General features: G+C 48.6%; 1 protein-coding gene across 2 annotated transcripts in view; it reads right to left on the reverse strand.

Annotated features, from left to right (window-relative positions):
* MRAP2 (melanocortin 2 receptor accessory protein 2) overlaps positions 1 to 15658 on the reverse strand; it is a 60048-nt gene that overhangs the window by 18053 nt on the left and 26337 nt on the right. For both annotated transcript variants that reach the window (XM_077487311.1, XM_077487312.1), the window contains exon 3: positions 3166 to 3265. In XM_077487311.1, the coding sequence (XP_077343437.1) occupies positions 3166 to 3265 (100 nt within the window). The remainder of the gene's footprint in view (positions 1 to 3165; positions 3266 to 15658) is intronic.

A 15658-nucleotide genomic window follows, 5' to 3' on the forward strand; every position in this document is an offset into this window, starting at 1 on the left:
CGAACAGGGTCCAGGGGACAAATGGTTAGGTGGATATCTGAGAAAAGTTTGGTAATCTCTTCAGTAGTAGCCAATTCAAAAGAGGAAAGTGCTGAATGTGCTGTTAGACAGGGGATGTTACATGGGGACTATATCTGTAAAGTGGAGGTGTCCTTACGATTGCCAATCACTTCAAAAACAAGATTGATGCAATCTCTTGGGCAGTGAGTGAGTTAATGGGTAAAGGGGGTGGGGGACAAAGTAAAGCATTAAAAGTAGATAAGAGCCTACAAGGACTAGATGACAAGGTATTAATAGGAGTGACAAAGTAGGTCTTCTTGGCATCATGAAGAGAGCAGATTTGTATAGGGTGAAGTCCTGCAAGGGTTTGTTTTTTATGCCAGTCTCTCAAAAGCATAGCTATGTAAGGTGTTTTCAGTTTGTCAAGGTTGCAATGGTTGGGGCCTGATTCTGCCATTAGTTAGAGAAGCAAGTACATCCAATGAAAATGAGAGTGAACTGTTGTAGACAGAGATGGCCAGGTTAGGACAGTAGAGGGGAGAGATTTTGTCATAGAAGTGGCCAGCAGCAGCATAGAGATGAGAACCATTAAAATGGCAAAGGTTTCTAGAAGTAATAATTTGCTGGAGAGATAGGTTGTTGAAGACAAGGGTACTGTGAAACTGATGAGGTAGTGATCAGAGAGGGGAAAGGGGGAGTTGGCAAGGTTGCTAGGAATGCAGAGATGGTACAATGCCAAAGGTATTACTATTGAAGTGAGTGGAAGAGTGTGTCCATTGTGTCCAGACTGTTAACATGTTAAAGTCACCAAAAATTACAGTGGATGTTTCTGAAGAGGGAAAGTAGGGTACTCAGGCAGAGAAGTCATCCAAAAAGTGCGATACTGATCAAAGAGGCCAATAAATCACTGCAATCCTCAGAGCTAGTTCAGTTCGTCCATCCACACCTGGAAAATGTTCTGATGTGCAGGTATCTATATGTCTGTCTATCTACTGTAGCTACAGTATCCCATGATGTGGGCAGTGGCAAAGGGGAGGGTAGATTTACCCAGGAAATGGAGGACTGTTATTTTTCATTGCTAGAGAAAGTGTGGTAGGAGAGGCAGTCCATGGATTCTCCATAAACATATTGGCGAAGCATCCCGAGGTTAACCACTGAGACATAAAGGGATGAGTCCAGTACAATGGGTTCTCTTCTCATACAATTTTCTCCATCTCCTCTCCCTCTGCAGCAGAATTGCTTAATTCATTTTGTTCAGGACAGAATCCATGAATGCGGGCAGGAAACACAGATAGCAGATAGCTCTTAAAACACTCTCTGCTCTCTTTGTCTACACTGGCTAAAATGATGGCCAGACTGTATGCATTATCTTTTTTCCAATGCACGATGGGCATTTGGGAGTTAAAAATGAGCAGAGGGGAGTGTTTTGTAAATAAAATAAAAACCAAAATCAGCACAAAAGCACTTTTTTTTCTGCCACGTTTTCCTGCCAAGACTTTGGGCACTAATAGGAGCTTCATCCAATGTGCATGAGGGCTAAAGTTCTGCTGTAGCTCACTGTGAGCAGGCAGGCTTTTTATTGAAAAATAAAATTACTTATGACTAGCTCCTGCGCATGTAAGAGTGAGATCATCCCATGCCAGTCAATGAAGAGGCCAGAAAAATGGCACACAGGAGAAGATGCTGATGCCGGGCGGAAAGAAGACTATCTTTGCCTTTAGTTAATAAATTTGGATTTAGGGTACTATTTATTGGCTAATTAAATAGACTTACAGCAAGCTTTTTAAGCATGCTGGCCTCAGAAGAAAAGGCCAACATGCCTTGAAAGCTTGCACTACAGTCTATTTAGTTAGCCAATAAATGGCATCACCCTAAATCCAAACTTCTACTTTTGTTGAAGGCTAACACTGTTTAACGTTGCTGCTGCTTTTCAATCGTTCAGTAAATCGTCTTCTGTTTCCTTCTCTAATTTTGTTTAAATTTACTGCTGGGACCTAAACTTCATTATTAGTCCAGTGTTTATTGACACTGCCTTAGTAGTCCAAAAAGACACTCTTGGTAGGCAGTTTGGAGAAGCCCAACCATAAAATCAGGGAAAACCAAGCCCCATCAACAAGGTAAAAACATAAAGAGGAGCTCCAGGCTCCTTCGTAAAAAAAATTATAAGTCAGCAGCTACAGAATTTTAATATTAGGACAATTATCTGTCAAGGAATCCAGAGGTGTCCTCATCTGTGCCGATTTTTCAATCGGCTATATGGTGCTGCCGCCACCATCTCCACTAAGGGTAACTGGTAGTGAAGAGGGTACCAAAACCAGGTACCCACTCCCCCCTCCCCTCAAAAGGTGCCAAATATGGCGGCGGAAGGGGGGGGGGGGAGAGGAGGCAGGCATGCAGAGCTTCCCTTTTTGGGTGGAGATCCACTTTAACCAGATTGTTACACAGAGCAAACTTTTCTAGCTTATAAGGTAGTAGCAGACATCTTGTGGTGTACTCTTAGTAAGAATGTTTTTTAAAACTTTAAAATGGATTACCAGTTAAATTTTTTTTCTTTTTTAATCTGGTGTTCACCCTAATGCCCCGTACACACAGTTGGACTTTCTAACAGGAAAATGTGCAATCGGAGTTTGCTGTCGGAAATTCCAACTGTGTGTAGGCTCCATCTGACTTTTTCCACCGGAATTTCCAATACACAAAGCTTGAGAGCTGGATCTAAAATTTTCCGACAACAAAATCCGTTCTCGTAAATTCTGATCGTGTGTAGACAATGCCGACTCACAAAGTGCCACGCATGCTCAGAATAAATTACGAGATGGAAGCTATTGGCTACTGGCTTTTGATCTTCCTCTTTATAGTCCTGTCATATGTCACCACGTTCTTGATGATCAGAATTTCTGACAACTTTGTGAGACCGTGTATGTAAGACCAGTTTGAGCCAACATCCATCGGAAAAAATCAGATGGATTTTGTTGCCAAAATGTGCGATCGTGTGTACAGGGCATAACACTTGCATTATCAGTTTCTATGAATAGCACAGCTATATGTTGTAGTGATGGTACATTGTCCACACAATGAAGTAAAAGGTATCTTTAGTGTATAAGGAAAAAAAAAAAAGGCCCTTGTCAAATGCATTCTGAAAACAATTTGTCACTTTTTTAAACTTACTCTTGATGCGGAGCTCCTGTCTTTGTCAGTAGAGTCAGAACAAAAAACATAAAAATTACAAAGACTGCAAGACCAACCCAGAATCCAATCACAATTGAATCTGAAAAAAACAGAAGTTAAATGTACAAGTCACATAAAAATGTTTGAAAATGTATACAAATATGTTAAAAATGTATTTATAAAACATATTATAGATAACGAGTGCATTAAGATATTTTTCAAAAAGGCCTTGTGTATTGTCAAAAAGGGAAGCGATACAATAGAGAGGAAATGTCCCCAAGGGGTTTTGTATTGCAGACAAATATTCAAATTGGAATAGAAAAATATATATAATATGAGCTCTGCAAGTGATGCCATTGCACATACAAAAGGTAATACAGCCGTGCAGTTATATGAGCAACATATCATGGTATAGGTATATATAATCATGCTGGTACACCCCGACGCATTTCGACCATTAAATCATGGAGGTCTTCTTCTGGGGGAAAAGGGGTACAAGAACGCTACAAAGAGAAAGTATTGAAAAAATACTTGCATTTAAACAACAATGTGAGTCATTAGTTACACATGAAAAAAGGAAACAATATACAGTTTAAAGCTCATATTTACCACTGATGGCTGTATAGATAGCCTACAGGGTGATGTGCCCAAACATTGCCAAAAGATCCAGGCTGCACAGCTAGAGCCCCCGGACCACCACACAGGAGCAAGCCGTCCAACAAGCCAGTGAAGGGGCCTACAAGAGGCTGTTCCAAAGCCACTGTGGAATTGTATAATGATAATCATGGGTTAGAAGAGGTATCACTGGATCCTAAGCCCTAAATAGAAGTGGTGGTGAAATGCGGGTGAACTGGGAGAAGGGGGCAGAGTGATGAAGTGGAAGGGGTGGGAAAGGTGACGGGAGGGAGTGCAAAAGTGAATTTAAGAGGAAAGGGGGAGGGGAAGGATAGTGTAGAGTGTGGATGAAAAAAGTCAAAGTGATGAAGTGAAAGGGGGGAAAACGTGAAGGGAGGGGGTGATCAAAGGGAAAGGGGGGGGGGGGGGAAAGCATGGTGTAGATTGTGTGATGGCAAGGTGATGAAGTGAAAAAAAAAAAAAGTGATGGGAAGGGGGTGAACAAGCGGACCGGGGGGGGGAGGGGGAAGGATAGTGTGGGGGTCTGAGTGAAAAAAGGCAGAGTGATGGAGGGGAAAAGGGGAAAAAAGAGTGACAGAAAGGGGGGGGGGTGACACAGGGAATGGAAAAAAGAGGGGGGGAGGAAAACATTGGGAGGAGGATAGTAAGAAGTGTAAGGCCGCGTACACACGGGAGGACTGTTCGCCCAACTTTGTTTGTCAAACTGTTTCGGCAAACAGTCCGCTCAAAATTAGCATGGACGGACATGGCCACACACGGCACTTTTTGAGCGGACTGTTTCAGCGAACTGTTTGACAAACAGTTCGCTCAACTTTTGAAATGAACGGACTCGCCCACGTAAGGCGGAGGCAAATCCGCCCATTTCGAGGGCGTGTACAGGTAGGCGGGGCCCGCGAAGGAGACGTCGCGGGCTCCGCCGCCTGGAATGGACTTAAAGGGGAACCCCAACGCCGAAAAAAATCGGCGTGGGGTCCCCCCAAAAGTCCACAACAGACCCTTGTCCGAGCACGCTACCCGGCCGGCCAGGAAAGGGGGGCGAGCGAGCGCGCCCCCCCTCCTGAGCCGTACCAGGCCGCGTGCCCTCAACATGGGGGGGTGCCTTGGGGAAGGGGGGGCCGCGCGGCCCCCCCCACCCCAAAGCACCTTGTCCCCATGTTGATGAGGACAAGGGCCTCTTCCCGACAACCCTGGCCGTTGGTTGTCGGGGTCTGCGGGCGGGGGGCTTATCGGAATCCGGGAGCCCCCTTTAAGAAGGGGGCCCCCGGATACCGGCCCCCCACCCTATGTGAATGAGTATGGGGTACAATGTACCCCTACCCATTCACCTGTGAAATAAAGCACAAAAAAAAAAACACAACACAGAGAAAAAATATTTTATTGCACAGCTCCGGGGGTCTTCCGTCTTCGGGGGTCTTCTCGCCGGACTCCTCCGCTATCTTCGTGTAGCTCTTTTACTAGCGGAGGAGCCCGGCTTTCTTCCTCCCCGCCGCCGGCCTCTTCTCCCGACTTCGGGGGTGTTGTCCCCCTCTTCGGTTCTTCTGCCGGGCCACCGCGCCTTCTTATAGCTCTTTTACAGGCGGTGGCCCGGTCTTCTGTCGCCGCTGCCTTCCGTTCTTCTGTCGCCGCCTTCGGTTCTTCTGCCGGGCCACCGCGCCTTCTTGTAGCTCTTTTACAGGCGGTGGCCCGGTCTTCTGTCGCCGTCGCCGCCTTCCGTTCTTCTTCTTCTTCTTGTTCTTCTTCTTCTTCCCCAGGAGATGTTGACACGTCGCTCTCTCCGGCCGGAATGCCAGAGCCGCGCTGTGCGGTCACTTATATAGTGACAATGGGGCGGTGTCACATGGTATATGTCACATGGGTTGATGTCACATGGGGACTATGACATCGTAAGGGGGCGGGGTCACCATGTGACCAACCCATGTGACATATACCATGTGACACCGCCCCATTGTCACTATATAAGTGACCGCACAGCGCGGCTCTGGCATTCCGGCCGGAGAGAGCGACGTGTCAACATCTCCTGGGGAAGAAGAAGAAGAACAAGAAGAAGAAGAACGGAAGGCGGCGGCGGCGACAGAAGACCGGGCCACCGCCTGTAAAAGAGCTACAAGAAGGCGCGGTGGCCCGGCAGAAGAACCGAAGGCGGCGACAGAAGAACGGAAGGCAGCGGCAACAGAAGACCGGGCCACCGCCTGTAAAAGAGCTATAAGAAGGCGCGGTGGCCCGGCAGAAGAACCGAAGAGGGGGACAAGACCCCCGAAGTCGGGAGAAGAGGCCGGCGGCGGGGAGGAAGAAAGCCGGGCTCCTCCGCTAGTAAAAGAGCTACACGAAGATAGCGGAGGAGTCCGGCGAGAAGACCCCCGAAGACGGAAGACCCCCGGAGCTGTGCAATAAAATATTTTTTCTCTGTGTTGTGTTTTTTTTTGTACTTTATTTCACAGGTGAATGGGTAGGGGTACATTGTACCCCATACTCATTCACATAGGGTGGGGGGCCGGTATCCGGGGGCCCCCTTTTTAAAGGGGGCTCCCGGATTCCGATAAGCCCCCCGCCCGCAGACCCCGACAACCAACGGCCAGGGTTGTCGGGAAGAGGCCCTTGTCCTCATCAACATGGGGACAAGGTGCTTTGGGGTGGGGGGGCCGCGCGGCCCCCCTTCCCCAAGGCACCCCCCCATGTTGAGGGCACGCGGCCTGGTACGGCTCAGGAGGGGGGGCGCGCTCGCTCGCCCCCCTTTCCTGGCCGGCCGGGTAGCGTGCTCGTACAAGGGTCTGTTGTGGACTTTGGGGGAACCCCCACGCCGATTTTTTTCGGCGTTGGGGTTCCCCTTTAAGCCCATTCCAGGCGGCGGAGCCCGCGACGTCTCCGTGGCGGGCCCCGCCTACCTTCACACGCGCTCGAAATGAGCAGACTTTCCTCCGAGCGGGAACAGTTTGCTCATTTCGAAAGTAGCCTACACACGGGCGGACTGTCCGCTCAAACACAGTTTCAGCGGACAGTTTTTCGGAATTTCCGAAAGACTTTGTCCGTCAAACTGTCCGCTGAAAGCCCACACACGAGCGGACTGTCCGCCCAAACACTGTTCAGCGGACAAGGTTGGGCGAACAGTCCGCCCGTGTGTACGCGGCCTAAGATGGATTGTTTAATAAGACAGGGAACAGGATTAACCAGTTCTGAGAGATGAAACAACCCATGGGAAGGGTGAGAAAAGTGAGTGAGCAAGAGAAAAAACACACATGAATAAACAAAACAATGCAAAGTGAGATGCAAAGAAAAGTGAATGGAGCTTAACCGCTTGCCGACCGCCTCACGGCGATATACGTCGGCAGAAGGGCTCATACAGGCACACACATACGTACGCCTCCAGCAAGCTCCGTAAGTCGGATTGCGGGTCCCACGGACTCGATCGCCGCGGGGATACCCGCGATCGCCTCACGGGGAGGAAGAACAGGGAGATGCTAATGTAATCAAGCATCTCCCTGTTCTGCCTAGTGACAGTGTCACTGATTACAACTCTGTGTGATAAGAGCAGAGATCAGTGACGTGTCATAAACAGCCACGCCCCCCACGGTTAGAAACATGCCCCTAGGACACACTTAACCCCTACACTGCCACCTAGTGGTTAACGCCTTCACTGCCAGTGTCATTTACACAGGAATCAGTGCATTTCTATAGCACTGATTGCTGTATAAATGACAATGGTCCCAAAAATGTGTCAAAAATGTCTGAAGTGACACAGCCACGATAAAAGTCGCTGATCGCCACCATTTAAGAAAAAAATTATTAATAAAAATGCCATAAGACTATCCCCTATTTTGTAAACGCTATAACTTTTGCGCAAACCAATCAATCGCTTATTGCAATTTTTTTTACCAAAAATATGTAGAAGAATACGTATCGGCCTAAACTGAGGGAAACATTTTTTTTTATATATTTTTGGGGGATATTTATTATAGAAAAAAAAAATGAAAAAAAGAAAATGTAAAAAAAGAATGAAAAGTAAAAAAGAATGAAAAGTAAAAAAGAATGTGTTTTTTTTCAAAATTGTTGCTCTTTTTTTGTTTATAGCGCAAAAAATAAAAAAACGCAAGGGTGATAAAAAGAAAGCTCTATTTGTGGGGAAAAAAAAGGATGTCAATTTTGTTTGGGTACAACATTACACCACTGCGCAATTGTCAGTTAAAGCGACACAGTGCTGAATCGCAAAAAGTGCTCTGGTCAGGAAGGGGGTAAATTCTTCTGGGGCTGAAGTGATTAAAGTGTGGAAAAATTTGAAAGAACACCCTATAAAAAAAGGACCAGGGATGCATGGGTGAGTAAAAAGGAAAGAAAAATAAGAAAATGGATATGAACAAGTGAGGATTACCTAGTAGTGGTGAGATAATAGTGTTAATCGGTACAATGGTACAATAGTAATATGCAGATAACAAGGCATCAAAGCCACATGTATTGCATGTTGTATAAAAAGACCAGCAATTTTAGGGACCTAAAGAACAGATAATATAGTGGGGATGGAAAGTATTCAGACCCCCTTAAATTTTTCACTCTGTTATATTGCAGCCATTTGCTAAAATCATTTAAGTTCATTTTTTTCCTCATTAATGTACACACCGCACCCCATATTGACAGAAAAACACAGAATTTTTGCAGTTTTATTAAAAAAGAAAAACTGAAATATCACATGGTCCCAAGTATTCAGACCCTTTGCTGTGACGCTCATATATTTAACTCAGGTGCTGTCCATTTCTTCTGATCATCCTTGAGATGGTTCTACACCTTCATTCGAGTCCAGCTGTATTTGATTATACTGATTGGACTTGATTAGGAAAGACACACACCTGTCTATATAAGACCTTACAGCTCACAGTGCATGTCAGAGCAAATGCGAATCATGAGGTCAAAGGAACTGCCTGAAGAGCTCAGAGACAGAATTGTGGCAAGGCTACAAAAAAGTTCTGCTGCACTCAAGGTTCCTAAGAGCACAGTGGCCTCCATAATCCTTAAATGGAAGACGTTTGAGTCAACTAGAACCTTTACTAGAGCTGGCCGTCCGGCCAAACTGAGCTATCAGGAGAGAAGTGTCTCCGTGAGAGAGGTAAAGAAGAACCCAAAGATCACTGTGGCTGAGCTCCAGAGATGCAGTCGGGAGAAAGTTGTAGAAAGTCAACCATCCCTGCAGCCCTCTACCAGTCGGGTCTTTATGGCAGAGTGGCCCGACGGAAGACTCTCCTAAGTGCAAGACACATGAAAGCCTGCATGGAGTTTGCTAAACAAAAACACCTGACGGACTCCAAGATGGTGAGAAAAGATTCTTTGGTCTGATGAGACCAAGAGGGGCGTGGCCTGCAGCTGCATGGCGTAGGACGCACTTTGAGTGAGCTCCGGCTGCTATACATCCTTCCCGCTATCCTTGTGGACTATTCTGCACGTCTTTCTCGGGTACATCACCCCTTTCTGTACGGGAGGACATCCCGCACCCATGTCGCCACCGAATCGGTCCCAGGGCGCGATTGCCAAGCTTGGAAAGTTCCGGGCGGACGGCCCGGACCTCGTGGAGGAAGATGGCGCCGCGCCGGGCCAGGCCGAAGCGAATCCTCCCTCAGGTGACACTGCTCGCATCCTCGAGGCTGTCACCCTTTGCCGCACCTCTCTTACCTCCAGGATTGAGGAGGTTAAGATGGACATTTCTCTCATCCGCCAGGACCTTCACAAGCTGCGGGAGAGGGTCGGAGAAGCGGAGCGCAGGTTGGGGCATGTAGAAGATGATATTCCCCCCCTTCAGATAACAACTGAACGCCTGCAGCACCAGCTCTCTGCCGTCCTAAGTAAGCAGGACGACCTCGAAAACAGAATGCGCCGCTGTAACTTGCGCTTCGTGGGACTGCCGGAGAAGGCGGAGGGCTCCGATCCCCCTGCATTCCTTGAAGCCCTGCTGATTGCCAATTTTGGCCGGGAGGCCTTCTCCTCCACATTTGCGGTCGAGCGTGCGCACCGCCTGGCCTCAAGACCTCCACCTCCAGGGGCCCCCCCGCGCACCTTCATTGCCAAGATGCTTAACTACCGGGATCGCGACGCGGTCCTGCGTCTCACTCGCGAGAAGGGCAACATTCCTTACGAGGATAAGCGCATCGCGGTTTTCCCTGACTTCTCCTCCGAGGTCCAGAAGAAGAGGGCCCAGTTTACCGAGGCCAAGCGTCAACTCCGCCTTCGCCATCTAGCCTACGCGATGATGTTCCCGGCTCGGCTCCGCGTAGTGCGGGACGGCAAGACCCATTTTTTTGAGGATCCTGCAGCAGTGCTCTCCTGGCTGGAACAACGTCCGGATGATGTCCCTGCTTGACTCTACTAGTCGTATTGTCGCACCCTGCCGACCCGGATGATGGCCTTACTGTGTGGGGGGCAGTCATGGAGTGAACTGTGAGTAAGCCAGGGCCTCGGCTGCCCCCTTCCTCTCTCTCGCCCAGCTATTGCCCATTATGCCTCCCCCACTCCTATGTCTTCCGATACCTTTATGCACATCCCCCCTACACCGTGTCCCTCAGGTGTCCTACCCTATTGTGGTCCCCCCTTTCCATAGACATTTTGTGCAGCCGCTGACTCGGATGCTCCCCTAGGCTGACTTTTCCCTATGTCAAGGCTGACTACGTGGACGCACTGCATAGTTGAACTCTGTTCGTCCCTGATTTCAGTGGGGGGTGAGCCCGGCCGTGCGCATTCTCTTTGCCAGTGTGCGCTTTTCCTGGTCCATCTCGGCTGGGTCCATCTCCTACTGTTACTCCAAGTTGGGTTTCCCTGGCCGGCCTCAGCTTCCCAGCCTACTGTGTGTTGCTGTGTTTGTTTACTGCCCTGCCGGTCCAGAGTGGGCATTGTTCAGTTATATTTTGCAATCGCAAGATTCTGTTTAATGTTTGAGTTACACAATGTATTTCTTCTTGCATCTTTCTTAACATGTCTGACTACTTATCTGCTGCTTATCATTGTTTCCCATGCCTCGGCCGCCCTTCCCCCTGCTCGACTTTTGTCTGCTGGTGGGGCTGCCGACTACGGGTCCCAGGGGTCCTGCATAACATCATGCATCTGTCATGTCGGCCCTTAAGGTAGTTACTTGGAATGTGCGGGGCCTGCGTGACAGATCCAAGCGGGTGGCGGTGCTCACGCATCTTAAACAAATGCGGGCGGACATCATGGTTCTAGTTGAAACTCACATTACGGGTCAGCTACAACTCTCCCTTAAAAAACCATGGGTCGGGTGGATGTATCACGCCCCTTATACCAATAATTCCTGCGGGGTTGCAGCCCTGGTTGCTAAAACTGCTCATTTCCATCTCCACACTTTGCGCACTGACAGACGGGGGCGATATGTATTTCTACATGTTACGATAGGGGGTCTGGAGTTCCTTCTGTTAGCCTTCTACATACCCCCGCCCTTTCAGTTTGAGGCTCTCCGAGATGGGCTGGACTTTATGCTGCAACACCCCACGGTGCCAGCTATGTGGCTGGGTGACTTCAACTCAGTGATCTCCCCCATCTTGGACAGACTCACGCCGTCCCCTGCGTCCGCTTCCCCCCCCCCCGCTGACTAGATTTGGCAAGTTCCTAGCCGAATTCGCCCTCACGGATACCTGGAGGTATAGCCATCCTAGCTGCAGGGCATACTCCTGCTTCACGCCGGCGCATAATGCCATGTCTCGGATAGATATGATCCTGCTCTCCCCAGCCCTGCTCCCGCACTTACGGGAGGTGGGATTCGGGACCAGGATCCTCTCTGACCATTCCCCCTACTGGGTCAGTCTCAGCCTGCCCTCCGCCTCGGCGCCTCGCCTGTGGAGGTTGAATCCTTTTTGGCTGACAATCCTCCCAGACCTGGAGGTTATCCGGCGTGAATGGGAGTATTATTTTAGTGCTAATACAGCCTCGGCTCTGTATGGTTCGGTGTGGGAGGCTTTTAAATTACATGCCCGCTTACTGATGACGACGCATATCAATCGATTTAGGGACTCCTCTCGACAGACTGTGCGGCAGGCCGAGCAAGAGCTGGAGGCATTGGAGAGCGAATTTATAGCGCACCCCACACCCTCCAATTCCGCCAAGTTACGACTGCACTCCCGAGTTACCGACCAACTACACACTGACAGGGCTGGGAGAAAGATATACTATAGTAAACAGAAAGCTTATGAGTATGGCGAGCGGGCGGGGAAGTTGTTATCCTATATGGCCCACATGGACCATCGACCCCCGGTGGTGGTCCGGCTTGCATCTGCGGGGGGGCTTGTGCTGTCGGAGCCTGGGGAGGTGGCTGGTGAATTTCGGCGTTTTTATGCAGATCTATACACATCCGAAGCCAACGGCTCCTTGGATGATCTGCGCGCCCTGCTACAGTCGGTGGACTTCCCAAGTCTCGAGGACTCTCAGGTTGAGCTCCTCGAGGCCCCTATTACTGAGGAGTGTATAGCTGAGGCAATAGCTTGTTTGCCGCCGTCCAAGGCCCCGGGCTCGGATGGCCTCCCCCGAGAGTTCTACACCCAATTCCAGGAGGTTCTGCTCCCTAAACTTCACTCGCTTTACACCCACATATTTGACACAGGTACTCTTCCCCGCTCTATGAGTGAGGCAATTCTGGTCCTCATTCCTAAGCCGGGCAAGGACCCCCTATGCCCTGAGTCCTATCGTCCTATATCGCTACTGCAGCTGGATATCAAAATATTGGCCAAAATCCTCGCCCTTAGGCTTAATAAGGTGATACATCGTCTTATCCATGCTGACCAGACCGGCTTTATGCCTGGCAAAAATACGGCCTTTAATCTTCGGAGGTTGTTCATGAATCTGCAGGCTTCTCATGACAACACCAGATCCAGGGTAGTGGTCAGTTTAGATGCCGCTAAGGCGTTCGACTCGGTGGAGTGGGGGTACCTGTAGGAATGCCTGCACAGGTTTGGCTTCGGCCCCAAATTTGTGCGTTGGATCCAGCTTCTCTACCAGGCCCCATCTGCCCGTGTCCTGGTGAATGGCCAGACCTCGGACCCTTTCTCTCTATCCCGCGGTACGCGTCAGGGGTGCCCTATATCGCCCCTGCTGTATGCGCTGGCTGTGGAGCCCCTGGCCATTGCCCTCAGGGACCATCCGGACATTCGGGGACTCCGCATGGGTTGCCTGTCGGAAGTTGTAAGTCTTTACGCGGATGACATGCTACTGTATTTGGAGGATGCTGGTCCCTCACTGTCGGTCTGATGAGACCAAGATAGAACTTTTTGGCCTTAATTCTAAGCGGTATGTGTGGAGAAAACCAGGCACTGCTCATCACCTGTCCAATACAGTCCCAACAGTGAAGCATGGTGGTGGCAGCATCATGCTGTGGTGGAGTTTTTCAGCTGCAGGGACAGGATGACTGGTTGCAATCGAGGGAAAGATGAATGCGGCCAAGTACAGGGATATCCTGGATGAAAACCTTCTCCAGAGTGCTCAGGACCTCAGACTGGGCCGAAGGTTTACCTTCCAACATGACAATGACCCTAAGCACACAGCTAAAATAACGAAGGAGTGGCTTCACAACAACTCCGTGACTGTTCTTGAATGGCCCAGCCAGAGCCCTGACTTAAACTCAATTGAGCATCTCTGGAGAGACCTAAAAATGGCTGTCCACCTACATTTACCATCCCACCTGACAGAACTGGAGAGAATCTGCAAAGATGAATGGCAGAGGATCCCCAAATCCAGGTGTGAAAAATCTGTTGCATCTTTCCCAAAAAGACTCATGGCTGTATTAGATCAAAAGGGTGCTTCTACTAAATACCGAGCAAAGGGTCTGAATACTTAGGATCATGTGATATTTCAGTTTTTCTTTTTTAATAAATCTGCAAAAATGCCCCCATGCGGCCTCCCCGGTGTGCCGAACAGGAAAACCCTCTGGCATCCACCGTCTCTACTGCCGCAATGTGCGTCACATCATTATATGCCACGCAAGTTGAGAAACTGCTTGTGCATACACAGCATGCCAAGAGACACCCGGAATGATCCCGGGATGCCACCGGCAGGGAAGTGCTCCCTCCGATGGACATCTAGAAGAAGGCCGCCTTTGGGAACACAGGTACAGAGGGAAAAAGACAGCAAGTGATGCCGTTAGCCCTCCTGCCTGCTGTGAGGCCCCCATTGGTCGGAAAGAAGGAAGGCAGCCCCAAATTGTGTAGTCGCCAGAACCACCGACCACGCAGCCAGGAACCGCAACCTGGAAGGCACAGAATTAGGAAAATATGTAAACATGAGTATAAAAAGCACAAATTGCACTTACACAATGATATTAACAATAAACAGAGTACATGAGCATGTTCTAAAATCAACTTTCTATCAGAAACCAAAGAAAACTACTAAATGACACTGAAAAAAATGCAAAAGGGGCACTAGGCTTAATGTACTAGGAGGGTGTATATAAAAAATTATTATGGTGTTTTGCCTGATTCAAAACCTTTAAAAAAAGGTGGGCCTTATGTATTGTGGATTGTGCATATGGAATTGTATGTTTTTTTTTGTTGTTTTTTTTGGTTGAACTAAATGGAATTGTGTCTTTTTTCAACCTGACTAAGGCTCAATTCACACCTATGCAGGTTGCAATTTGCGTTTTTCAATACACGTTGTTGATCCACTGAAGTCTATGGAACCAAAAAACAGAAAAAGTCCCTGGTCCTTTCCATAAAATGCACAGATGCGAACATGACCCATAAGAACCCCTGTTAAACAGACTGTAGTGTGTTTCAGCAAAACTGAAAATGCACTAAAAATGCACAGGTGGGAACCAGGTCTATGTAACTATATATGATGGTATCTCCTATAAGTAAGCCAGGGCTACTTGGGCAACTGTTTGTTAACATTACCACAGGACCTGTGTGATCACTTCCAATCACTGCAGACCCCTAAAACCTGTGTGACAGATCACATTCATTTTATCTTCTACAAAAGCTACTACAAAGCCGTTTTCACACTGGGGCGTTGGTGGCATCGGCGGTAAAGCGCCGCTATTTGGCCGCTAGTGGGGAGCTTTTGACCCCCGCTAGAGGCCGTAAAAGGGTTAAAATCACCCGCAAAGCACCGCTGCAGTGGCGCTGTCCATTAATTTTAATGGGCAAGGGCGCTTTAGGAGCGGTGTGCGGACTGCTCCTACAGCGCTGCAAAGATGCTGCTTGCAGGACTTTTTTTTACCATCCTGCAAGCACACCACTCCAGTGTGAAAGCACTCGGGCTTTCACACTGGAGTGAGAGGAGAGGCTCTTTACAGGCGCTATTTTTAATGCTATAGTACCTGTAAAGCGCGTGTGAAAGCAGTCTTAGTCATAGGAAAGCAGTGGTTTTAGCCGCACTGCTTGTTTAGAGATGTGATTGACATCTAACTGTTCATTGTTTCCGTTATTTAAAAAGTGTCACTAAACTCACATCATAAAAAAAAAAAAATAACAAATGCTGTATTACATGCTGTTCATACTCACTTGGTCACTATGAGATTAATTTTCTGTATTCTGCAAAAAAACCTGGTTAATCCCACAGTCCTATATCTCCCCCTTGTGTCCAAGTTTCCAATGCAGTTAGGGATTTTGCAGAGCAGTGTTGGCAGCTTTTTACATGCTCAGTTTTCATGGAGGTTCTATGCTGAGCATTTCCATCCTTTTACATCTGAGTAGCCCATGTGACTATAGAGTCACACATGTGGGCGTATACACAGTGGTAAATGACAGCCCACTCCCTCCCTCCCTCCTCCATGTCCACTAACCAGCTAAACACAATGGAGGCAGGATATTACATGTGGATTTATGGAGGCTTCACCTCCCTCTTATTCTAAGACACAAGCTGGAGGGGTATGACAGCCTGTGAATGG

This window comes from Lithobates pipiens, unplaced genomic scaffold (assembly GCF_037356315.1).
Source record: "Lithobates pipiens isolate NorthernLeopardFrog02 unplaced genomic scaffold, aLitPip1_a1.2 Scaffold_18, whole genome shotgun sequence".
Lineage (NCBI taxonomy): Eukaryota > Metazoa > Chordata > Amphibia > Anura > Ranidae > Lithobates > Lithobates pipiens.